Below are 27156 nucleotides of genomic sequence, written 5' to 3'. Positions count from 1 at the left end.
TCTGTTAAGGCTTGGAGGTCTGGTTTTCTTCTGAGCACAGCGACAATTTAGAACTACAATACAGATTGTTGCTACAACTACCTTGATGTGTTTTACCTGCCCCCTCCACTCCGCTCTGCAGCAAAGGACCACAGACAGTTCTACCAATGATGCTGCAGATAGTGAGCTCTGCCTTAATCTTGCAAGCAAGACTGGCAGTCTCTACCATTTCTGCCAGCTGCTGTTACTGACGTTTTTTGTGTTGGTAGATTGTTGTGTGGAGAACTACAAACCTGTAAAAGAGGGTGTTGTAGTTCTGTTTTAAATTGATTAGTCTCGCTGAGACGCACTAACACTGTATTTATTGTTTTATCACAGAGCATATATAGTGCATGAAGCCTAAACAGGAAAGACAACACATTATTCCTAGCTGCCTATCTTGCCACTGCAATGGTGATAGATAGATATAGATAGATAGATAGAGATAGAGAATTCATTATGAATAACTAAAGTGAAACACTAGCACATCTTCTAGTGGATTGGGAATTCTTATTTCTCTGTCTACCTGTAGCCTTGGTTTTCCCTTGTGTTGGTACTGATAAATATGGGCCCAAGTAAAGTGAGAAGCAGCAAAAAGAAATAAAACTTTCACATATGCTGATGTCCTCTCGACAATGTTAGTCCGCAGGACTGGGAGAGGTGTGTAAAACACACAGAAGCATTGCAAGAAACTGATTCCTTGAACCAGGGTTTAAGACACAATTGTGGAATCTGTGATGATTAGTGTTCAGATCGATAAGCACTTAAAACGCACGCAATATGTGCCAAAAATCCTCAAAATATTCAGTTAAAATTGCTCTTACTGCCAGTATATACCTATAAATATGCAGCTAAAATTGCTTAATTATGCATTTTTCTTCGCTAAATTCTTTAAAATATGCATCTTACTTCGGAAAATTAATGAATAACCATCATATATTTTCAATAATAGCTATAATTCAATGAATAAAATGAAATATAACATAGGTACTTACGTGAGAAGTTTGGTAAATTCTAAAAATTAGAATTTGTTTGAACTACCAACATTTTTCCATATTCGCTACATGAAAATGATTGTTCAACATCACATGACACTACAGGAAAAAATTGAAGAGCAGCGACATCAGGCGACATTAAATCATCTAGATTATCGGAGCATTTCTATGAAGAACTGCATCCAATTTTCTCCTAAGTCTCTCATTGATTGGACCTGGCCAACTCTTGCTCTGTGTCCTGAGTCCTTTCATGAGAGCCACTGCCTTTGTAACTTCCATTTTAAGAGTCTCAAGTTTCATACTGGAATTCTTCAGGGCGTCCTTGGCTTTTGGTATGGCTGTATTTTCACTATCTCCAAAGCCCTTTAGGACCTGGAACAAGAAAGTAATAAAATAGTGAATGTCTGTTTCAAGCTGAAAACGTCTGTATGGAGAAATAAGCTTGATACTGGAATTCTTGTTCTGTTCATTCTCTTTGCTTGTTAAATTTATCCAAAACTACATACACATCCGTACCTCTTCAACTTTTTTGTCGTTGTCTACAGTTTGCAGCTGAAATCCCCATTCCCCACCTTGTCAAGACTGGTTCAGGTGGCAGAGGACAGTCAGGGTGAGCAGTCTTGAAAGCTCTCACTCGACTTGGCGCATTGATGAAAATGTTCTTTGCTGAAGGTATAAGGCTGTTGACCTCTGGGAATGTGGCTCTGGCTTCCTCACACGTGAGGTGAACAATTTTAGGGTAAAACACCAGGGGAGACACTGCGGCCTTCAGCATATATGCGGCACTATCCATCACAATGGCCAAAACCTTGTTCTCCTCATGTTTCTGATCTTCACTTCTCCATAGCACGCCTGAAAGAAAGTCTTAAGGATTTTACAAATTTTATTATTATTTTATTATTGGCTCGGAACATGATCTGAAAAACTATGCTCTTATATTACCTATAATTTTTATTTTTGCAGAGATGTTCAAGCTTCAGACTCGGAAGGTGATACACCACAGCCAGTAGAAGATGAAGGACCTAGGGTACTCACACTTGATGAATATTATGCCCTCCGTCGTCACCGGCAGAAACCAACTTACAATATACGCAAAGCTGGAGAAGGTGAAGATCCATCTCAGTGGAAGAAAATGTACGCTTTAACAAAGAAGAAAGAAGGAGAAGAGGAGGAAGAAGAGGAGGAGGTGACTACTGTTTTTTTTCATAACTGTTTCTGGCACCATGTTGATTGATGGAAGTGCAGAAATCCACAGATTCGGAGTGGATAACAATGTGTTAAATACCTACACTCAGTTCTGTGACCCTGTGGGTGTGGATTTGTGACCCCCCGCCCCCACTCAATTGTGGGCTGACTCATTAACGGGACTCCCACCCTGTGGCGTTCTTCCCTCCACATCTCCCAGCAGAAATGTACCCTTGTGCTATCTTCGTATCGGTCATGCTGGATTGAACCATGGTTTTTTACTCTATAATGAGCCATCCCCTTCCAGTCCCCCTCTCCACCCCCACACCTTCCCCAATGATCCATATTTTGCTGGACTGCCTGCACCATTTGGCTCTTCACACTACGTACACTGTTCACCTTCCTTGTCCCGGGTGTTAACGAACAACCCTCGCACGGTTATGTCTGTTCTTGGCTTTCTTTGTGAAGCTGATTGGTCCTTCCAGATTAAAGTACCTGAATTTCCTTCTGTAAATGGAGACTCTGTGTTGGTTTCAGAAGCCTTTGCCATTGCCTACATGCTGGCCTTTCCCCTTTTCATGCGTCGTCTTCCTATTGTGTTGTCCCAATTGTGTTGTGATAGTATTTTTGTGGGGATCAAGATGGGTTGGCGGCGGTGCTGTCATCCCGTCATGTGTAGCACTTCGATATGTACTCTGCTCTCACCCTTGTCCTGCCTGTTCCCTCTGTTTCTTTACTCTTCCCCTGTCCCAATGTTCCTTCTGCCTCTGTTTGTTAGCATTCCTTTCCCATCAATTGGACTGTGCTGGTTGTGGTGTTCCTCCCTTAGTTTGTGTCACCTTCGACTGTGGTACCAATGACCTCACTGTTTGGTCCCCAATCCTCTCCAACCAACCAGCTGGCGAAAGTTAAATATACAATACGAATTTTTCATAAAGTTGGACCACTTAAAACAACAAAAAAGTAGTATTTGCAAACAAAAATTAGTTTTAGTCAACAGCTAATAAGTGAAAATGGCTTCAAAATTTTGCTGAAAATGACAGTGGCTATGAAATTAAGAAATGACAAAACACTGTCACTGTCATTCAAAAATATAAACAATAATATTGTATGTAAATACATATTTATTTGGTGTGTGTGTGTGTGTGTGTGTGTGTGTGTGTGTGTGTGTGTGTGTGTGTGTTAGTGAACAGCTGTAAAAGACACAGGACAAGCAGAATGTTTGTGTGTAGGATACAAATCAAAACTAAAATGAAATAACACGCTCCGTGTACATAGTGTACACGTAGGTGACAAAAAGGCATGGTATACCTTGTAATATTGTCAGACCTACTTTTGCCCAATGCAGTGTAGCAGCTTGTGACATGTACTGAACAAGTCATTGGAAGTCCCCTACAGAAATATTGAGCCATGCTGTCTCTGTAGCCATCCATCATTGCGGAAGTGTTGCTGGTGCGAGATTTTGTGCATGAACTGATACAGCGATTATATCCCATATATATGTGTGATAGGATTCATGTCAGGTGATTTGGGTGGCCACATAATTCGCTCAAATTGTCCAGAATGTTGTTCAAACCAATTGCAAGCAGTTGTGGCCCAGTGACATGATGCATCGTTTATTTATTTTGGGAACATGAAGTCTGTGAATGGTTGCAGGTTATCTCAAAGTAGTTGAACATAAACATTTCCAGTCAGTGATGGGTTCAGGTGGATTAGAGGACCCAGTCCATTTCATGTAAGCACAGCCCTCGCCATTATGGAACCACCACCAGCACGCGCAGTGCCTTGTCGACATTGCTCCATGGCTTTGTTTTGTCTGTGCCACACTTTAACCCTACCATCAGCTCTTACCAACTGAAATTGGGCTCATCATACCAGGGTCCAACCAATATGGTCTGTTCAGCACTGACAATTCTATGCAATTGCCACTGCTCTCGGTCATTAAGTGAATGCAGTTGGCCACTGCGTTGTCCACGGTGAGAGGTAATGCCTGAAATTTGGTATTCTCGGCACACTCTTGCCAGTGTGGATCTTATAATACTGAATTCCATAACGATTTCCAAATTGTAATCTACTATGCATCTAGCTGTGACTGCCATTCTGCATTCAAGGTACGTCAATTCCTGTAGTGCAGCTGTAGTCAAGACGGAAACCTTTTCACACTAATCACCTGAGTACAAATGACAACTCTGCCAATGCACTACCCTTTTACACCTTGTGTACATGGTACTACCACCATCTCTATCCCATGTGTTTTGTGACCTCAACGTATTCAGGACATAGTTTTCTTAAAAAAATTTTATTGGAAGGGGAGGTTGTTTGAGTTTATGCATCTTAGCCTTAAAATACTCGGCAGAATGTGTTTTGCAATAGCATTTCCTTTACATTATTGTTGACGATAGTGTTTTCATTTAAAATTGATAGCGCTGGTTTGTTGAACATGTGGGCCATATTCCACATCCATCGTGACTGCTGCTGCTCTGTCTTCGGTTGAGTAGGTGTATGTTTCTGTTGGTTTGTGTCATGGTTGTGCATTTGTCCATTTTTTTGTAAACAGATTAAAGTGTGACCCCTTCTTCCCCCATTCCCCCAAATAAAAAAATAAAATAAAAATAAATTCATGTTCACCCGTCCAGTGTGCTGTCCTTGTCTGTATTGTCTCTTCGTTCTGTTCTGGTTATTACTTAAACTGCCCCCTCACAAAAAAGTTGCACCATTAATAAAAATGTTTGTGTTATTTTTATATCTGAAGTGAACATGGTAGTATAAAATAAATGTAGTGACGTACCTAATGAACACTTTGCAATTATTTTGAAAAGTTGAAGGTACAGCACAACTCTTTAGTTTCTGTGTGTGCCACAGTGTAAAATTCTGTCTGTGTATCTTATATGTACAGTGCTCACATCCCTATCAACATAATGTTCAGTATACAAGATGTGGTACAAGTTACCTTGTGTACTCCTTTGGTGTCATTTCTATTACGTGGGAACATTGTGTTCAGGAATACGATGCATCAGAATACCCGCAGCGTGTTGGACGACAGAAGCACATCTTGGATATAGATATTCACTTTGCTGACTCGAGACGTGGCAGTAGAGCTCGTGGTCGTGGTGGTATGCGAGGTGGCCGTGGCATGCGAGGTACAGGACCTGTAGGCCCTGCCCGTAATGGAGGTGTTGGAAGAGCAGGACCATTGGGTGACCGTAATCAGGTATGTTTGATAAATATGGCAAACTTTTAATCTCTCAAGTAGTATTTTAAATTGCAAAATATCTTATTCGACATACTGTACACTCTAGTTTGATTATATCGGCTGTGAGTGACACATCAACTGCAAGGAACTGTGTGTGTGTGTGTGTGTGTGTGTGTGTGTGTGTGTGTGTGTGTGTGTGTGAGAGAGAGAGTGAGAGAGAGAGATATCGGATTCTATTATTCTATGTTCCAGTGGCTTTTGAACAGTCAAATTTTCATGAAAATGACAATGTTGCTGTATCTATAAAAAAAAAAAGAGAAAAATTCAACAGAATTAACTTCCTAGGTTTATGTTGCAGTTTGAAGTTGTCATTATTCACCTGTTATGTAACTGAATAAATTGTATGTAATTATGCCACGTGTTGTATTTTGTATCTTTTTTTTCTGCAACCATGATAAACAGTTTCCATTAAGTTTGTTTCCAGTTGTTTAAGGGACTCATTTAATTCTATATAACTTACTAAAAAGTGTTTGTCTAAATGAAATATTGTTGAAGTGGTGGGAATCTTTGAATACAAAATTCATTTTGTAAAAAATAATGCAGTACTACACCAATAAAACACTGAACAGTGACAAATCTTGATACAGGAATGTGAAAATACTTTTGGCTTTCATTAATGTATAGCAGTCGCCAACCAAAAGATGGTTTCAGCATGACAAGCCTTAGGTTGGAACTACATAGGCAGTAGAGTAGGCTGTTCTAGCTTGTGTGCTCACTTGGCGGACAGCCAGGCAGGCAAGGTCTCAGGTGAGCAGGGGTGGGCAATAGCAAATGGACAAAATTCAAGTTGCCCAATCTCCTTTTTGATCCACTCCCAAGTTGTGGGTCAGTAGTCTGAAGGCTTCGGCTGGTAGTCATTTGTTTTTGATTGCAGCCAATATTACGTAGCTGACAGTACTGCAGTGTAGCCATTGTTGCCTGCAGTGTTACTGTTTCATACTTTCACAGTTATGAACGATTTCTTAAGGGGCTTGCACTTGAATAACTGACAGAAGTTTACTTCCAGGAAAAAGGACCACAGAAAGTACCAAAATTAGCGGAATTTGAAAGTGGCTGCATGCACAACAACATCCCCATGTAACACAGTCAGCTCTGTTAAAAATGAAGTTTTGGTCTCATTTGTTTCGTTTTTATGACTTAGTAGTCCCTTAAGTTGGCTCACGTGCAACAGCTTTACAGTTTTGTTTATAGTGTGTGTTACTTATTGTTTGTTGTTATTTTGGTGTGAATATTTTGTTTACAGCAAAGTAATTGCTTACATGGAAAGAATTAACTAGTTTGGTGTTAACCAATGTAATTTTTATGCAAACTGGTCCACCAAATAGATTAACTCTGCTAATATTGAAATAAAATGTGATACTGCACTTGAATCAACAACTACTCAGTGCTTTGAAGTTAGAACTGAAATATTTGGACAGTGGGCTTGACAGTGTTAATGCTGATAACTATTCATTCAGGTTGTGTTATTGTTGAACTCTGCTCTATCTGAAGCTTTGCAGAGTAAGGAATGTGGCAACAGTGGTGTGAAGGTAGTTGGGAATTCTGGGGGGGGGGGGGGGGGGGGGGAGGAATTATGGGAGGCACCAACTTGGACACAAAGTACGGAGCAACAGGAGACCCCACTCATACAATGTGGCAAGGATATGATTTCGCCATGTCATGACAAACTTTATCCAAGTCAAGAAAGACGGCAACCAGGTGTTGGCGTCTGGAAAATGCTAGAAAAGGTTGTGCATAAAAGTTAAGAATTGTTTGTAATTTTTGGGATTCAAGGGAATGTGGTTACACATGCAGTGTAACTAAACATGTATAACAATGATATTAAACTTGCTTATGCTATGAGGTATACAGGCAAAAAGTGTACAGAAGTGCACAAATTTTGTGTGTTCTTATGGACTTACCTCCCCTACGAGGTTTGACAGATGTAATAAAATTATTCTACATACTTTAGAAGAAATAACAAATGATAGTACGAAAAATGCTGTTCCGGAAAGTGTAGACATGAATGACGGCAATACATGATCTATGTATGCAGCCCTGGATGCATCCTGGCAATGAAGAGGCCATAGTTTCCTAAATGTAGTGACAGTGACCTCCTTGGACAGTGGTAAAGTCATTGATGTGGAATGTATTACCAAGTACTGTCACGGCTGAACTAGTGGAACTGAAAATTGTGAAATGTTTGATTAATTTTAGTGGTTACAGTGGAAGGATGGAATCTGAAGGTGTTGTGAAGATATTTCACAGGTCAGTGGAGAAATATGGTGTGATACATACATCTTGCCTAAGAGATGGAGACTAAAAGGGTACCAAAAAATTTCTGAATCCAAACCTTATGCTTACAGAATATGTTGGACATGTCTAGAAAATGTTAGGTACAAGATTGAGGAACTGGAAGAGGAATTTGAAGGGAAAGAAATTAGTTGATTATCGGTGGATTAGTGGACGTGGTTGGCTTACAGACAGGTTGCAGTATTATTAGGGACAAGTCGTAAAACAATAAAAATGATCTTCAGGGAGTGAAAAAGGCAGCATGGGTTAGCTTCTTTCATGAATCCTCTACAGATGAAAACCCATGTCATGCACTCTGCCCACCTGGCAGTGATTTGTGTTGTGGCTACCAAAGGGCTGTTGCTCAAGGTGAGAGCTACAACATAAACATTCTTTGCCATTTGCTATAATGGAAGTTACAAAGCTTATATGTAGGTACCTTAGTGACACAAGAATATTAGGAAAAAGTTTACATGGTATGACTGAAAATCCAAATGAAAAAGTTCCAACAATTGTATATGTGAACATACAAAAAAAAAACCTGTTCTGACAGGACTAAATACTTTGAAAATAGGTGTGCTAGATGCTGATCTATGTTTCAGTGATGCTGCAGTGTCAAGGCTTGATGCTATGGAACTGACAGGAGTGTCTGGACTAAATATACATAGAGCTCTAACAAGATTTTAAACATGGCTGCAGCAGCAACTGTTAAAATTCTTCACAATAAAGGATGGCAGCCAAAAACAGTTGCAACTGTTTTTGGCTGCCATCCTTTATTGTGAAGAGCTCTAACAGCCATTGGCTATAAGGATATTACAAAAACCATAGCAACTGTAATAGTGTGTGGTGGGGTTTGCATTTATGTCCTGATACCATTATGTAGTGAAACCGTGTCCCTTCAAACTCCTCTTGAAGCTGTGGCTGTCAGGATAAGGATGATGCAGGAAATAAGTCTACAATGTCTATCTTCCTCCAGGTGGTACAGTACCCCTGAATGTATTGGCTGCACATATTTATCAACTCCCTAAACCTTTCCTACTTTTGGGAGATAGTAATACCCATAACACCTTGTGGGGTGGCACTGTGCTTACTGACCGATGTAGAGATGTCGAAACTTCACCATCTCAACTCGACCTAGACTTCTGCCTCTTAAATACTGGTACCCCCACACATTTCAGTGTGGCTCATGGTACTTACTCATCCATTGACTTATCCCTCTACAGCCCAGGACATCTCCCATCTGTCCACTGGAGAGCCCACGATGACTTGTGTGGTAGTGACCACTTTCTCATCTTCCTGTCACCTCTCCAGCGCCATTCTCCGGACGTCTACCCATATGAGCAAACAAGGCAGACTAGGAAGCTTTCACCTCTGCTGTCACTGTTGAATCTCCCCTACATGGTACCATCGATGTGGTGGTTGAGCGAGTCACTAGAACGATCGTTTCTGCAGTGGAAAATGCGATCCCTTGTTCTTTAGGGTGCCCTGAGAGAAAGCGAGTACCTTGGTGTTCGCCAGAAATCACTGAGGTAATTGAAGAGCATCAGTGAGTTCTACAGCTACATAAGCAGCACCCTTCCCTAGAGCACCTAATAGCTTTTAAATTGCTCCTTGCGCACAGCTTATAAAAAGACAGACGCAGGATTGTTAGGAGAGGTACGTCTAGACCATTGGGTGTCATACATCATCTTCCCAAGTCTGGATGAAAGTCAGAAGATGTATTTTTGGGTACCATATCCTGACAGGCATCACTGGCATTAACATCAGTGGCATGTTATCTACCGATGCAAATGCAACTGTGGAGCACTACGCTTGAGCCTCTGCGACACAGAACTGACCCCCGCCTTTTGCACCCTCAAATGGCGGATGGAAAGGAAAGTCCTCTACAGAGTGGTGCTCTTCGGTGCCTTTGCACATTGCCCCGACACAGCTCCTGGGCCAGATCGGATCCATAGTCAGATGATCAAACATCTCCCATCCGACTATAAGTGACATCTCCTCATCTTCAACTGGATCTGGTGCAATGGCATCTTTCCATTACAGTGGCAGTAGAGCACCATTCCAGTGCTCAAACCCGGCAAATACCTGCTTGGTATGGATAGCTATCAGCCTATCGGCATCGGAAGCTTTTGGGAAGGATCTGGTGAGCAGCGCACTGGTGAAGGCTGGAGTCCCTCTATTGCAGATTACACATGCACAACTGCTCACCAGTTACATTGCACACATTCAAATTACAGCATCTCTTTCCCAACCACGGGGGTTAATCTCCCGTATTGACGGCCCAGGTCAGGGCTTAAGATTGCTGTTCGTGTCCGATCCCTTCAGTCTGAACTGGAGTCCTTCCCTTTATCACCTCTGCTCCAGGTCCATTCACATACATCTCCATGGTGTAAACCTAGGTCGACCTTCCATATGGCCCTAAGAATTTGGTTAACCCTGCAGCTCTCCGTTGTCACTTCATCTCGATTCTTGATGTGTTTCGGGGCTCTGAAGTGGTTTACACAGGCGGCTCGATGGCCGATGGTCATGTTGGCTTTGCCTATGTTCACAGAGGCCATATTGAACAGCATTTCTTGCCCAGTGGTGGCAGTGTTTTCACTGCAGAGCTGGTGGCCATATCTCGTGCTCTTAAGCACATCCGTTCATGCCGTGGCAGTCATTTCTTGTCTGCAGTGACTCCTTGAGCAGCCTCCGAGCTATCGATCAGTGGTAACCTTGCCATTCTTCGGTAGCGTCCCTCTATGCCCTCTAAAGGTCCAGTCATTCAGTGGTGGCTGTCTGGACCCCAGGACACGTTGGCATCCTAGGCAGTGAACTTGCTGACGGGTTGGCCAAACAGGCTACACTGAAACCACTTACGGAGATTGGCATTCCTTAACTGACCTGCACTCATGATTATGCTGCAAGGGTCTTCGGCTTTGGGAGACAGCATGGTGTAACAGTATGCCCAACAAACTGTGTCATTAAGGAGACTATGAATGTGTGAAAGTATTCTATGCGTGTCTCTCGCAGGGTCTCGGTGGTTCTGTCAGCTCTGCATTGGCCATGCTTGGGTCACCTACGGTTACCCCTTGCGCCGTGAAGACCCAGCTCGTGTGGCACTCTGTTGACAGTGGCCCATATTCTGTTGCGCTGTCCTTCTTTGGCTACCCTGTGATGAAATCTTCAGTTACCGGACTTGTTGCCATTAATTTTAGCTGACAACGCCTCATTGGCTGATTTATATTTAAGTTTTATACGTGAGGGTGGGTTTTATCATTCTGTCTAAGTTTTAGCACATGTTCTTTGTCCCTTTGTGTACTCCACCCTAGTGAGCTTTTAGGCTGGAAGTTTTAATGTGTTGCACAGAGGCTGGCTTCTCCTTTTTGTTCTAGTCAGTCAGTAGCCACCAAGGAAGCAAGAACAAGAATTTGTAGTGTGAACAAGAGCAGGGAGGAAGAACACCACAGGAAACAAGATAAATATGTACCTGGGATGCATTAGTGCTGTGAAAGTTTAACAGAGAAAGCAAGTTTTAACTTTAACTTGAATATCCCAAAAGTTAAATTATTTCATGTACTGGTACCCTTTGGCTAAAAACTATTAAAGATAGTGAGCTGAAATTTTGTGTAACATGCTTAACTAAAAAGTAGACTACTCTTGTGACTTTAAAAATAAAATTCTTTTCTGAAGGAAGACCTTGAATTCAAATCCAAAATTTTTGATAATCATACTTAAACTTTTTTACCACAATTTATGACAGCACCATCTTTTCAATAGTCTGCTTTAATGATAGTAGTGTAAATAACTTACAGGAAAAATAAACCTACTTTGTTTGTATTTTGAGTAATGTGTGTTTATGATGTACATAAATAACTATTGTTTTATTTGTCTCGCAACAAAAATGCAATTAAATGTGAGAGCTAAAGCTGTGGTTCATACATAGCAATGTTCCCAAAAGATGTCTTAAAAGATGGACAAGAGGCTAGATAGTTCCTGACTGACATTGTCGCCTTCAGTGCTTGGTGATGCTGCTAGAAGTTAATTGTTGCTACATAGTGATGCTGAAAAGATTGATTGAATGTGCCAACATTGAAAGGGGCAGAAAGAATTTCTCATCTCCATCTTAAAATCTTCACTAAGAGCAGCTATGTATGCAGGACAAAGCATGCTTAACTTGGCAAGCGCACAGTTTTCCAGGAATCGTTCAAATAAATTGCTGAAAACTCGTGGTGAGTAATGGTCAGTTTTCATCCCAGATCTTTTCCGATGCAGCACCTAATCGGTGTGAATTATTTTATATTGAACTTGGTAAAACTGCCATAGTGCTTCACACAGAAACACCATTGGTTATTGTATTGTTCTAAAACACATTTTCAGAGTAAAAGTTATTTGATGATAAATCTTTGGCCGCCTTAACATACGATAAAGTGGAGTACTCAAAGTAATGCTTAATTATACCAAGCAGTGAATGATCTGGGGCACAGTCAGAATTGTATGCAAACTGTGCGGAGTTTGCAAAGACTCCTCCAGGTCTGCAACATGAAATCTGTTGAAGAAGGGTACAGTGTCTGTTAGGAAAGTTATGGTGTAGTCAAAAATAAGAAATGTGTTATTAGAACATCCAGACATTTTGCATTGGTGGTCCTGTTTTATTGTTCAGATGAATCACATTAGAGAAGCTTAAAGAGAAATATTTTACTGTGGTATGTCATGGATTGACAACCTAATGTGTGGTAAATGCTGGCAGATTGTGAATTACATGATGAGGGGAGGAAAAAGCTTGGTGGTGATAAGTGATGTGGTAGAGGCCACAGACATCGAAAGTGGGAACTTGCTAAAAGTCTACCGCTATGAGCCAATGAGTGTCCCAAAATAGTCCTGCAAAGTGTGTGTGCACTTGTTGCCATGTCGAATGAGTCCGACCAAGCTGAGAATATCTGTGACTGAGCAGGATTGCTTTTCTGTGCATGCACTACGCTGACCTCATCTGTTCCTGTGAGCATTCATACCCTGCTAAGTAGTGCAAACAATTCCCAAATGTCTATGGTGGAGCAATTGCAACACATTCTTTTGTAACACTTCGGGAATAAGCATACGCAATTGTCCAGTGTCATTTTGAACTAGAATCAAACCCTGTTGAATTGTAAGGTAATGCTGACATGGAAAATGCTGGCTCACAACTGAGTTCTGGATAGTATTCAATGAACGAGGCCAAGATGTCTGAATGAATGTAATGGAACAAAATATTGAGATCTGTCTGCTTCTGTGGCGTGTGATATTTTTCTGGAGTGCAAGTGAAAAGATTACAGCTATTCAGAGTCCTGCACATTGATTTGCAACAAGCTGTCGCAGATGCATCAAAATCAGTCTAGGCTAATCGGATGGCAAGATAGGGTGTCTGCATTCCTATGCTTTACCATAGGTCTGTACACAACTTCATACTGATACTTCAAAAACAACAAAACTGATAATTGCAGTTTTTAAGCAGTGCATATAGGAACTGGATTTCACAGATGAAACAAGGACTGCAAAGGCTTGTGATTTGTCACTAAGTAGAACTTGCAACCACACAAATAGTGACGGAATTTTGTGACACCATACACAGTAGCAAGAGCAGCTTCTTCAGTTTGAGAATAACTGCACTGCGTTCAAGTTAACAACTTTGAGGCAAAACAAAAACGCTCCTTCGGACCTTTTCTGTGCGAAAGCACAGTGCTGACACTGTAGGACGAAGCGTTGACTTGCAAAACAATTCGCTTGGTAGGGTCAAAATACGCTAAATGTCTGTCACTGTGTAAGGCATTTTAGAGTTTCTGAAATGTCTTCAGTCCACACAAAAAGTACATTTTTGCGATGCAATCAATCTTGCGATCTGAGGCATTGGGTATGAACCGAATGTAGTTATACATCTTGCCTACTACTGACTGCAGTTCAGACACATCACGAGGAATGGGCAGGTCACGGATTGTAAGCAAATGACTCTGGAGGTGTTGCACACCCAGACTGTTTATCACATGACTAAAGTGCTGTAGTTAAGTTTTAAAAACTTCACACTTTTCTAGATGACAGAGTCCTGCTTCTGACAACACTTGAAAAAGAGTACACAAATTGGCAATGTGTTCCTCTAGTATATGACCTGAGATGACAATATCATTAAGGTAGTTTCAACAAAATGGCACTTTTGCAGTCAGCTGTTCCAAGTAACATTGAAAAATGGTGAGTGCGGAAGCACTGCCGAAGGGCAAACGCAAATACTTGAACAGTCCTTAAGTGTGTATTTACAATACACATTTTCCATGATTCTTCATTCAGTGGAATTTGCAAGTAAGCAAAATGCAAATCTGTCTTAGAAAAGTAATGTCGTGCACCAAGCGTATCCATGAGTTCCTCAGGGCGAGGTAACAGGTGTCAACAGCTGTCTGTGGGTTGACTGTAGACTTGTAGTCAACTCGAATGCGACCAGAAGTTGTAGGCAACAAAATGAGGACTTGCCCACTGACTAGCTTGTATGGAAGCAATTACACCATTAACTTGGAATTCTTTGAATTCACTGGCTACTTTCTCATAAAGGACCCATTCCTTCGGAAAATAGTTCAGGAATTCTTTAAGCAAGCTAATGACACTGTCTCTTGGTGCAAAAGCTGATACTGAAAGTACATTGTCTTACATGATAAGGCCAAACAAATCAAAGGCATCTAAATAGAGTATGTTCTTGCTGTCTCTTCATTTGAATACAATAAAATTCACTGTCCTAGTGTGAGATTGGTAAGTGGCAGGCAAACTACACTGTCAAAGGACTCAAATCTCCTGTCTGTTGTAAGCAGTGAGGTGCTTGCTAGATTGAGAAAGGCGTGGTGAGCCTATCTTTTCGTGTGTGGCACAATTAAGCAAAGTTACTGAGGTGCTTGTGTCTAACTGAAAGTTAGCACAACGGCCAGCAATGTGTAATGAGACAAATAGTTTGTTATAATGTTGTTGCACTGCTCTAAGGTGAGGTGGTGGCACAACCTTAATTTTACTTCTGTCAAAACCTGCTGTAGGTTTTGAAAATGCAGCATTCACTGCATGTGCACGAGCCTGTTTTTTTCTGGGAGCAGGCAAAATTGGCGTTGTGCCATTGCAAACAAACTGCTTGGACATGACATTTTTTTCCACATGTGTAATGCGTTGTGGCCAACGGCCTTGCCACAGTGGTAACACCGGTTCCCGTCAGATCACCAAAGTTAAGTGCTGTCGAGTTGAGCTAGCACTTGGATGGATGACCATCTGGTCTGCCCAGTGCTGTTGGCAAGCTGGGTGCACTCAGCCCTTGAGTCAAACTGAGGAGCTACTTGATTGAGAAGTAGTGGCTCCGATCTTGGAAACTCCCATATGGCCGGGAGAGTGGTGTGCTGATCACATGCTCCTCCACATCTGCATCCAGTGATGCCTGTGGGCTGAGGATGACACGGCAGCCGGTCTGTACCATTTGGGCCTTCATGGCCTGCTCGGGAGGAGTTTCTTTTTTTAGTTTTAGTAATGCGTTGCATTACATGATGAGCATTGCTGTCTCTTCTGGCGAGCAAAACATCCAGGGCAAGACTTTACTAAATTCACAGTCCTGTTTACCTGTCTACATGGCTGTGTAAGTGTTCATTGTTGTGGCTGCTTGGGGCGGTCACGAGCAAGGAGCGACTTGACCTGACAAATTATGGCCCGGAGAAACTTACCGGCTGCTATGGCACTTAAATCATATTGCTCTAATATTTGCAGTACTTGGTGAAGTGATGGATCAGAGTACTTTAAGATCTGTTTTTTGCTGTATTCTGCTATCTGAGACATTGAATGTTATCGCATTGCAGAGCATTAAATCACTGTAAAAGCTGCCACAACTACACTTGTATTTACACTTCCTAGTCATACTCGTTAATTCTGTGTACTACTGATGTACGGTGTCTGTTCTGTTTCAGATTTTTCTGCAAGCAAACGAACTGATTTCTGGCTGCAGCCAATTGAACTTGCTGGTCGTAGTACTTTTTTAATGTAGAGATTACTTCGTCATAGCCGAGTTTGACGGGAGATGCGATTGGGAAGAGCTTTTGTATTAACCTGAACACTGGGGGGTCCCGCAGTCAAAAGATAGTATTGTAGCTTTACAGTACCTTGAATGCAATTAACTTGACAATGGACTTGGAACGGTGTTACGCTGGTTGGCGGCACTTGTTGGGTTGGTTGGTTGGTTGTGCAGCCAGAAGTTGTTGTACTGTCATCAGCAAGGCAGCAATTTGTTGGTTCAGAAACTGAAAAAGCCAGTGTTAGCTCAATCACATTGGCCATCTGTGACTGAGGCACAGGGGCAGGGGGTGGGGTAGCCATGGTTTACACAAATGTTACATCAAAAAGCAAGCAAGGCCTCTGAAAAAAGAAATTTGATTAGTTGTGCAGCTCCCCTCCTGGAATACATGAAAGAACACAACAAAAAATCAGCAAATAGCTGCAGGCTAAAACACATGAGAAGCAAGCAAAATCTTCATCAAATTTGATTATCTTCGATCTGCACTGAATTATCCTCATTGACATTGTTGAATCTTCATCGGCTCTGTAGGGTCTTGTACCATAGGAATCTTGGGCGAGGATGTCATTACTTGGCTGGTATCCTCTTTCTGCAACATACCTGTACCACATGTATTAACAGAGTTCATTATTTACTGAAACAGGTAGCTGCTACATAACTTTAACAGTGTCCATGTGTTGTGGTACAAGCTCTTCAATATTAGTCCACGTTGGCCTCACTGCTGGTGAAGTGCAAGTCCTGCAATGCAGTGAATGATGGACACCAAACTGGAGCGTGAGTTGGTGCATCAGTGGCTGAGCAAGTGAATGAGTGACTGCACTAGTGACAGAGACTGACCGGTGACTGAGCCCTCCGGTAGCAGCGGCAATCTAAATACTTGCAGTTGAGAGGGTGTCAGCGGCATGTTGCTTGTGAGTATGTCTGTGGCCCCTCTCCTGATAGATGCACTTGATCCAGCACCTGCTATCGATCTTCTTGCTACATATTTGCCGACTGGTGTGCTGGTGACAGCTTATGCCGACACAACACCAAATAATTTTAAATTAAAGTTCTGTTGGTGGATTATAGTGTAATGCATCCATTGAGAACAGTTGCCACTTTACAGGTACCATGAGCTTAAGTAGTTCATGTGAGTTATTCCTTATTTCAGTTAAACTGGAGAAATCTGTTTAGGATTCTGTCTAGTGTGACCCTAAAAGTGTGGGACTCTAAGTGTGTTTGATAAGCCAAATCCAATAATTTGTTAAGCTGTTGCCCTCCTTTCGTCTTTAGATGAACTCCCCCCAGGGTAGTGAACTAACACCAAACTATTCAGTTTGGTATTTCTCATGTCCTGTGGAATAGATAGACGGAACATTGTTACTGTTAAAAGAATCCGAAATTATATTCATCATGTTTTGGGTTGCAAGCAGTGAGTGAACTAATAAAATGTAACTAAAGAGCGAATTGAGAGCCTTATGCAGTGCTCCTAATACTGACAAAAAGTATTTTGATGACTCTGAATAAAAATGGAACTGAATTGTACATCAAACTTCCATAAATTTGTAGTCCACCTGGAAGTTGCACATTGCAGATTACCTTAATAGTATTTAACAGTTTGTGCTTTATGCCTATTAAATATTACATACATTGGAAAAGAGCAACCGAAGTTGTTTAAAGTGAAGCATGTTAGCAACAATTTGCGTTATACAGATGAACACGATAAATTATCAGACTATTTATTTCTAATTCAGCAGTAACCTGCAGCAAGTCTTCAAATTGTACGTTTGACTATGTAAACAAAATTCCTCTGTGACTGTTGTTGTGTTCGAAGGAAAATCAGACTTGGCATAAAAGTTTGTAGACGAGGCAAGCAACCTTATTGCTTCTTTCAGTAACTGATTCACCACATACACAGCCAATATTGCTTTGTAGACAGATGCACATATATCAGATCTAACAGTGATGAATCATTGGTTCTATTTCCTCTAAAGCTGCTTGACTTTTCAGATAGTAGTCAAACTGCAGCAACTGTCTTCAGCGGATAGACTTCATTGAGATAAAAGGCTAGGATTTCTTGCAACACGTAAAGTTGTAAGTTTCCTGTTTTGGACATATTGAACAATATGTACCATCTGTTAAATAAAGTTTTCTTTGCATACTGTGTGTAGCCATACAAAATTGATACTTCTGCTAATGACAGAATGGGATGAGGGTTCCCTTTTTAACATTAAGCTTTGCTGCTGTGTCCAGATTTTTATCTGTGTAGAAGTAATTTTGGGAAATAATTCCAATTTTCATGTGTTTTCATTACACTGGGACGAGTTAGCTGTGATGCTTGCTTTCTGAGCTGCTGTAGTGTTGCAAAAACATCACAAATTGCTGCTGAAAATTGTCTGAATAAACTAAATAAGAATTGTGATGTACATATTAAATAAGAATTATGACTGGCAGGAACAAATCTTTAGATGGTAAAACAAGAGAATAATTGAGTCACAACAGTAAAACTCTTATTTTGTAACTTGCTCCAGAACAAAGAATTGTGTGTTCGGTCTCTCAGGTTGCAAGGCAGTGTCACTGACATCTGATTGTGTGAACAGAGGACTAAGATTTTGTCAGACATTGTTGCACAAGTCTGTGCTTTGATTGGTTTGCTTTGTGGACTGACACTTCTTCCCATAGATGCTTTTTACTGTAAAATTTGCTGATTATGGAAACTTCCTCTATATTGTATTTGTCTGACAGATATGTTTTAACCCAAATATAAAGTTTTGATGAGCCAGAATTCACATTCGGATGATAATGCAGGTGTTTGATTTTAGTGGTATAACTAGAAAATAGGTTTAAAAAACCTCATTTACCCAGTTCCAGTTGCATGAGCCCAGGTATGTACATGCCAATGCACTCATACATCACTTGCATGCTATTTCAGTTTGTGACTTCTTTGGGCTGTGCCAGTGTCTTCAGAAAGAGAGACCACATAGTTAATACAGGATTGTTTCTTGTAGCCTAAACTGTTCCATCACTGCAGCTGTGTGTGATAATTTAATGCTATTTCTTGTTTGACAATAACTTATATTACATTAAATAAAAAATGACCAAGAGGTGTGATGGTGTATTGACAGTTAACAATATTGGCTAGATTAGAAGATTCATTTAAGAGAACATCTGACTGACAAGTTTTTGAGGAATATTTCTGTTTCAGATGAGAGACCGATTTGACAGACAAGAGAATTTCCAGAATCGTAGTCCTCGGCAGCAGAGTGCTCCAAAGTTTGATGACGACCATGACTTCCCATCTCTTGCATAAAATTTACCAGGCTAGTCAACAATTTGTTGCTGAGTGCATATTGTACTAAAATTAAGAAGTTCAGTTTGTGCAAAATGAATTTATCAATAATGCTCTAAAGTTAGATTTTTCTTGCAAGTTTTTAATCCGTGTTGATATGTTAGCAGTGGAAGAAAGGGGGCAAGGGAGGTGTGTGTGTGTGTGTGTGTGTGTGTGTGTGTGTGTGTGTGTGTGTGTGTGTGTGTGTGTGAGAGAGAGAGAGAGAGAGAGAGAGAGAGAGAGAGAGAGAGAGAGAAATTCTGCTGCTTGTGTTTTGCTGTCTGTTAGGTAAATTTTTGGTGTGCAGTGTGGAAAATTAATACACACACTTAACAGTGAACGTTATTAGGCTGACCACTGAGGGTAGTGTGATTTAAATTCCTCTTTGTATCAAAACAGTGTGAATTTGAGAACAGTCAGCTGTTAATTTTATAAAACAAATTTTCTTGTGTGTTGAGGGAGAGGAAGGGATGAATGTAGTAACCATTAACCTTCATGATTACATTGGCTGTCAATGGGGAGTATGTCTTCTGCAGTTCGAATATACAAATTTAACAGACAGCTGTTAATTTTATAAAACAAATTTTCTTGTGTGTTAAGGGAGAGGGACAAATGTACCAGTCATTAACCTTGATGTTTACATTGGTTGTTAACGAGGAGTATGTCTTCTGCAGTTCGAATATACAAATTGGGGAAGTGTGTGACCCTTGTTACAGTGGATAAGCTTTAGAAACAAAGAAGAGCAATATCAACAACTACATATAGTCTTAATAGTAACATTTTGTACTCCAGTTAACAAATGTTGGTGTACTGTTCACAGAAGAGCGGATTCTACTCTGTATTCTTCTGTGAGGATCCTTTCTGACCAGAGGTATCATGTTCAGTATTAAATTATAACTGTGTAATTGATATGTAATTTTCTTGTTCATCATTATTATTTCAAAATGTCATTAAACTTCCTGGAAGTGCCTCAGTTACAGGTAGTACATCTCTCAAGATGTTTGGCTAATGAACATAGATGTATTTTGTGTGTGTGTGTGGGGGGGGGGGGGCGGGAGGGAGAGAGAGAGAGAGAGAGAGAGAGAGAGAGAGAGAGAGAGAGAGAGAGAGAGAGAGAGAGAGAGAAGGGGGGAGGGGGGCGGCATGAGAGGATGATGTACTGTTGCTTTCGTCGTCATAGGGCAGGTGACCCCCCAAGGTGGGAACTAAATTTGTCAAGGTGATGCCTGGTACATGTTTGAAGTGAGATTGTTTGCAAAAGAAATGAACCTCTATATTTTAGTAATAGCTCTGATTTTTAAAGGTAATGTAAATGTAAAAAAAAAGTACTAGATATATCACAGTAGTAGTGTCTTCATATTAGATGCAAAAATAGGAACAGAAGTGCACATATAGACTGGCGGACAAGTGCATGTGGATTAGATGGATTTTGTTTTCTGAAGGATTACTCGTTTCTCTTATTCTGATAGAATATTGAAGGAAAAAAAAGCTGTAGGGGTGGTGGGCATTATTTCACAAGCCTGTTCTGCCACTTGGCTTCCTTTAAATTCAAAATTTGGTTTTTACCTTTTCTCAATTACCTGTTGACTACCCTGTCATCCTATTACTTCTGTGCTTCATAAAAACCAAGAAATAATTAAAAATTTCTGAAAGCTCGAGTGTCAGCAACCGTGTTTGTGTGAACACATGTCCATATTGTGGAGGCCGGATAGATGTTGCTCGTCAGTTGTTAACTTCTGTATTTTTTCTAGTCCTTCATACTACAAAATTTTGCATATGTTAAGAAGTGATGTTCCAAAGAAAAAAATTTTCATTGTAATAACCAGTGATGCGACATTCTGTGAAGGCAAGGACATCACTGCCATGTCGTTCTAGAGATTTGGAAATACAATATTGCGTACAGTTTCTAGACAGAAACTTTCTTTTGCTCACACCCAACAAATTAAAATGAATGCAAATTCTGACAGTTTTGTGTTCAGTGATACTTGCTTTCAGCTTACTTGCAGATTCTATTATTCGTTGCTGTAAGCAGCACTGTACAGTCAAATAAAATTTTCATTCCTCAAAAGTCTGAAAATTGAATTAACATTAATAATCAGGAATATGGTTGTTAATTTTTAGATTCTAAGAGAAAGAATCTGAATACATTGTTATAGACTTCTGTATCATTATGATTCAGGAGCCTATGTAAATGCCTAGCAGCTGTTACTAAGATACGATTTGAATACAAGTTTCCATTACAGTATAAAGCAGAACTGCTGTGGAGCGCATAATTAGGGATGCTATAATTCCAGTATTGTAAATTAGCTCTACTTCTTAAAGTGTGATTGGTGTTCTTACCATCTGTCAGAACAGAGCATGGCTCTGTACTGAATGGTTTGTCAAAATATTTTTTAGTGAAATGAGATTCACACACTACGCACCATCTTAAATTACATTATTTGCGGGGGAAAAGGCTTCAGATCTGCAGCCTTAAGATTAAATTTATTATAAAATACTTCCTTAAGGAAATCTGACAGGTTATTGGACAGTTCAGAAGAATCTTTTGTAGATGTTTAGTTCCGTTCATCCACTCCCTTTCCCCAGCACTTTCTCCATTGTATCCCTCCCATTGATGTCATAAATAATGGAATGGTAACTGCATGTTGTTGAATTACGATGTTACAGTGTAGTAGTGATGTTGTCTGCAGTAAATAGTGTGTGTGTGTGTGTGTGTGTGTGTGTGTGTGTGTGTGTGTAATTTCTGTGTTAGTGGCTTCCAGAAATTTTCAGTTAATTTCTTACTGATAAACTGTATCAGGTGTTTTTGTTGTTGATATAAAAATGTGAACAAATTTTCTTATGTTAAATGATAGTGTGCATCTTCTGAGGGTAATTGACTAAGTGAAGTAGTTAGTGTGTTTGGTTCTGTCTGTATGGAGAAAAGTTTTTTTCTTTGTTATTATGGAACAGGTTTAATTTCAGTGTGAAATGTGTACTTGTTCCCCTTCAAAATGTAAAAGCAGTTGTCAAACAGTGTTTGATTCCAGTTGAACTTGTAATCAGTACTGAATCTTTGACTTGAACAGGGTTAAAGCCAGTGAGATCTTTAAATGTTCTGGTGGTGCAGTGTTAAGATACACTGAGCAGTACAGTCTTGTACTGTTCGTGCCTTGTCAGTCACTTTAAGCCTTAATCTGCAAGATGAGCTCCAGGCTCCTGTGAATAAGTGACAGCATTTTTGGTTCAATAAAGTGTTCAGAGCAGTGCCAGGCAGGTGCATTGTTCCGTGAATTCAACTTAACCATATTTGTATGATGGGAAAAGGCTGTTTGGGACACAAGTGGATAGTGTATGTGAATAGTACATGTGTATTTGGAAAAGACTGACTTTAATTAGCTCATTGGAAGTGTGTTCTACGGAGATGGGGCTGTGTGTTTGCTGTATTCAAATAATTGTTACAGTTTGAGTGGAACAGACTCTTTTGGTTACTATACTTTCAATGAAAAAGTGTTGAGAATCGGAATAATTGAGTTTTTTAGTTAATTTTTGCATAAAGTTAAATATTTGTGTTTGCTTCTGCTGTCTCATCAGCCAGTTTGCTCTTTAAGTTGAAAGTTGGTCATAGTAGACCTTATTTAATGCTGGTGTGATAAGTCATCTTTTGAGATAAGTAAACAGAACCTACTCTGAATTATGTGGAAGTGTAAACTCATTGCTCGTTTGAAAAAACTCAAGTATGTAATTTTATTTGTTATCAAATACTTAAACATTTAATAACAATTTTCTGCATGGAGCAGTGAACTTAATGTTCTAAAATTGAAACTGATTTTTATGAATGTCCATGCCAGAAAATAGATAAAATTTAAGCTATTTTCTTCTTAAAGAAGCTGCTGTTACAGTTACACTTGTAGTTCACATTGACCTGTGATTCTGATTCAAGCAGGTACTCTGTTTTGAAGTTAAGTGTAATTTTTTTATCACTTATAGTTAAAGCACCTGTACAGTAATGTAATAGCAGCTTCAGAATTTCAGTTTGTTTGTAAAGGAAATTTGTTACTGAACTTAAAATGTTAAATTTTGTACATATATATACAATGTAAGACTTTTAAGTTATACTGTGAATTGATTAAATTTTGGAAGTGTATGCAAAGCTTCATTCTAATTTTGGAAAATTAAATGGATTTAATTTCAATGAATTTCTTATAAATGTCTGTTTAGCAGAATGTCAAAGAGATTCTTGTTCGTTGGAATTTACTGTGTGTTAATGCATGCCACAAGTACAGTACATACAATACCTGTCAGTTTTAATTCAAACAAGTGTTTCATGGAGTTAAAAATTTTTACTGAAGTAAATTAGTTTGTTGAACTAATTTGAATAACTTAGTGATTTTTTTCTTTTTCTTCTTTGTGTGTGGGTGTACCTGTGTGTGCACTCAGATATGAGTGGTATGGACACAGATTATTTTTAAGGCAGCCTTATATTTTAAAGGGGTATTTCTCCCTGTCCATTGTGGGGTCTGTGGAGTAGCATCTTTATCACCCCACTGTAAAGGAATTCTGCAATGAAATATTCTCTGTTAATGGAGAAATGTGTTGGACCATCATAAATTGTGCAGGCACTCCAAAAGAACAAATTATTGCCTCTCAGTGATATTTCTTGTGATAAGTTATTGGAGTAAAAACTTAATTAACAAAGTGTGTGTCACAGGATATTAAACGCCAAAAAGCAAGCGTCTCTATCTGGTGTAGACTACCTTAGTTTGGTAACATAGTGTACAAATTGTAAAGTTACATAACTCATTATGTATGCTCATTTAATGAATTCCATAAAAGTGCCTCCTATTTCTTGGGTTAATTTTGTTTATCGTATCTCACCCAAACTCCGGAAACTGATGTGGCATGTGATACTGTGTGTGTGTGTGTGTGTGTGTGTGTGTGTGTGTGTGTGTGTGTGTGTTGTGCGTGCGCCCAACACACATTACTGGTTTTAAGACATTAATGAGCTTGTGTAGAATAGTACCAGGCGTTGCCTGGGTATGTATTGATTCTAGTCCTCATCCTCCAGACATGTATGTACATCCTTTCCTCTTGGCTTCAGTATCCCTGTTTTTAACCCACAGAATTGTAACTAATATACGTATGAAGTTTGGTTGAAATTGATCCAGGGGTTTTAGTAGTAGTTTCCTAACATGTCATATGTATATTTCACATATACCAAACATTTGACACATTTGTGCATGTAATTCATATGTGTATGTAATGAATTTAGCCCTGCAGTTAAGTTTTCATGCAACTCAATATTTGACGTATCTTCTGAATTGTGTCGTACAGTTGTATAATTTTGCAGGCATATCCAGTTGTATGTGTGGGCACTGTCTGCTAAAGTGTTGTGAATAGTTAGCAGTAAAAAAGTAAGAAATTGTCATAAACCATGCAGCAGTTTTACTGCATGAACAGTGAAAATGTAGTAAGTGAACCTTTCTTCCTTCCATCATTTTGTGGAGGGCATGAGTGAGAAAGTGTTAGGTAAAGGTTTAATATTTTGTGTAAACTTTGTTGCAAGTCACTACGTACTGTCATTCTCAAACACTGGATGAATCTAGTCCTGCTATTAGATTTCTGAGAGTTGCACTTTTTCACACCCCCTCCCCCACCCCAACCACCTGTTCGAGAGGTAGGGGTCTTTTCACCCCCCACCCCCCTCTCCCACCAGTGGGTTTTTTCCAGACACTAAGTGATATATGTACAAAGTTTGGTTGAAAGTGATCTGATAGTTAAAGTTAAAAATCACACATTACATTTAGAAATCTGAAGTGCAGTGTACAAGGAAAACATTTGGTGATGGAAAGAAAGGGGTGAGTAGTACTGGAAAAATGAACTTTGAAACTTTTGTTGTGCACTGAGCAGCCACACAACTTGGTTGCAACATTAAAAATAGTGTGGCAGAAGTGTAATTTATTTTGTTGTGAGAGTTCGTGGCACAAGATTGAAGTTGTTACCTTAGTTGTGCAGTGACTATGGAAAACAGCTACACATGCAATTAGTGATGAAGCAGTTATTTTGAGGTTCACTATTGGAAAGTTACGTAGTAATTTGATCACCACTGAGGTGGGAGAAGAAAACTCAATTACCAGTTTACATTTTCGTATGGAGTATTGAACTACAACATTTTAGATGTTTTTGGAAATAGCTTCTAACAGGTAACAGCATAGCTTAACATCTGAAATTTGGCTTTATCCTCTTTGTTCACAGATATTGTGAGCAGGTGTTAAGTCACTGACTTTGATTAGTTACAACAAAAATTTCTCAGTAATTATCTTTCAATATAGTAGTTGGATTATACAGGGTATATCAAACAGAATCCCATTTGACACATCTGTATTTTTGAAACTAACAAACATATGCAATGAATTTGTTTTTTGATGAATGAGAAATTTTCCATATCTTTTCATAGGTGTTAAATATGCCCCTCCCCCGAGATGCACAGCATGTATAAATATGGTATTCAAATTGTTCCCACTCTGCAGCAAGCCTGTCTTGAGCAACAGTTTCCACAGCTGCTGTTAATGCATTGTCTCAGTTCGTTAATTGTTCTTTGTAATGGAGGCACATAAACAGTCTTTTATAAACCCCCACAAGAAATAATCACGTACAGTCAGTTCCAGTGGCCTTGGAGGCCAGTTATTTAAGCTTGAATCATTTCTTCCAGTGTGAACTACTTATCGTTCAGTAATCCTTAGATTTAAAAATTCCTGCAGTTCCAGCTGCTAGTGTGGTGGTGCCCCATCCTGTTTATAAATAAAGTCGTTTGAATCGGTCTCCAACTGTGGGAAAAGCAAGTTCTCAAGATATTGAGTATGTACTTCCTGTAACAGTGTACTTGGAAAAGAAAAATGGAGCATACACCATTTCCTGTGAAACTGCACAAAACACATTAAATTTCGAAGAGTTCCTTTCAAGTTGTACAACCTCATGCCCCGTAACCCATATTCTCACATGATGATGGTTCACCTTCTCATTTAAATTGAATGTTGCCTTGTTACTAAACACACAGAGTGGAGGAAAACTCATTCTCCATCTTGCCAAGAACAAAATTGCAGAACTCTAAAAAATGGTTCAAATGGCTCTGAGCACTATGCAACTTCTGAGGTCATCAGTTGCCTAGAACTTAGAACTAATTAAACCTAACTAACCTAAGGACATCACACACACCCATGCCCGAGGCAGGATTCGAACCTGCAACTGTAGCGGTCACGCGGTTCCTGACTGTAGCGCCCAGAACTGCACGGCCACTCCAGCCGGCAGAACTCTAAATGTTGTTTGTCACCTTCACGAAAAACTTCCAGTAGCTGAATTTTGTGTGGTTTCATGTGTGAACATTGGTGCAACACAAGCCAGACTGACACTGGGGCATATTGAGCTGTTGAGCTGCACGGCAAACAGATTTCTGTGGACTCCTTGTGAAACTATGGGGGATGCGTTAGTCGTCTGTGTCGCACTCGGGGATGGTCTGGTGATTTGCCTTTAAACAAATAACTTGTTTCTCGGAATTGTTCATGCCTTTGTCTAATGCTCTGTGCTACAGGATGATCCACATCATACCTAGGACAAAAATCATAGTGAACAGTTATTACTGGCGCACTGAGCAAATCTTAGAACACACCCTTTCTGTTGTCTCGACATCATTTTTACTAGAACTGAAGTGGGTGCATACTGCTGCTGCCTAGTGGGAGCCATGTTTGCTCTTTCCAACAGTACATTGTTCACACACACATACCTCAAATACCATAATAGTTATTATTTTTTTAAAAAATCAAATGATTCTTTTTTGTGCACCCTGTATTTTAATAATTTGCAATATTTACGCAATGTATAGTTAAGTCACAATACTGGAACCAAACAGGTACAACCCTGAATTTCCGAAAATTGTAGATTCGGCTTTCCTCAGATATGAAACTAGGAATTTTCAACAATTTGTTACAGTTCACAGTGTGGCTTTACCATGCTGTTTGATGTATTGAGGCACAATTATCCAGAAAGCTGTTTTATCGAAAAAAACATCCTTATTATATACACACTAGTTCGGCAGTGAAAGAATAATTGCAAAATA

General features: G+C 39.8%; 1 protein-coding gene across 2 annotated transcripts in view; it reads left to right on the top strand.

The window, feature by feature from the left end:
- LOC124721745 (plasminogen activator inhibitor 1 RNA-binding protein-like) overlaps positions 1–23901 on the top strand; it is a 76559-nt gene extending 52658 nt beyond the window's left edge. Inside the window, exons 6-8 of one of the 2 annotated variants that reach the window (XM_047246848.1) lie at positions 1977–2199; positions 5200–5409; positions 18942–23901. In XM_047246848.1, coding sequence (XP_047102804.1) covers positions 1977–2199; positions 5200–5409; positions 18942–19046 — 538 coding nt within the window. In that variant the 3' untranslated portion in view covers positions 19047–23901. Of the gene's footprint in view, positions 1–1976; positions 2200–5199; positions 5410–11100; positions 11300–18941 lie in introns of those variants that run through there. The other variant, XM_047246849.1, reaches the window with a different exon arrangement.
- The last annotated feature ends 3255 nt before the right edge of the window (positions 23902–27156 follow it).

This window comes from Schistocerca piceifrons, chromosome X, assembly GCF_021461385.2.
Source record: "Schistocerca piceifrons isolate TAMUIC-IGC-003096 chromosome X, iqSchPice1.1, whole genome shotgun sequence".
Lineage (NCBI taxonomy): Eukaryota > Metazoa > Arthropoda > Insecta > Orthoptera > Acrididae > Schistocerca > Schistocerca piceifrons.
Note: the sequence above shows the minus strand (reverse complement) of the source record. Positions and strands in the feature narration are given on the sequence as shown.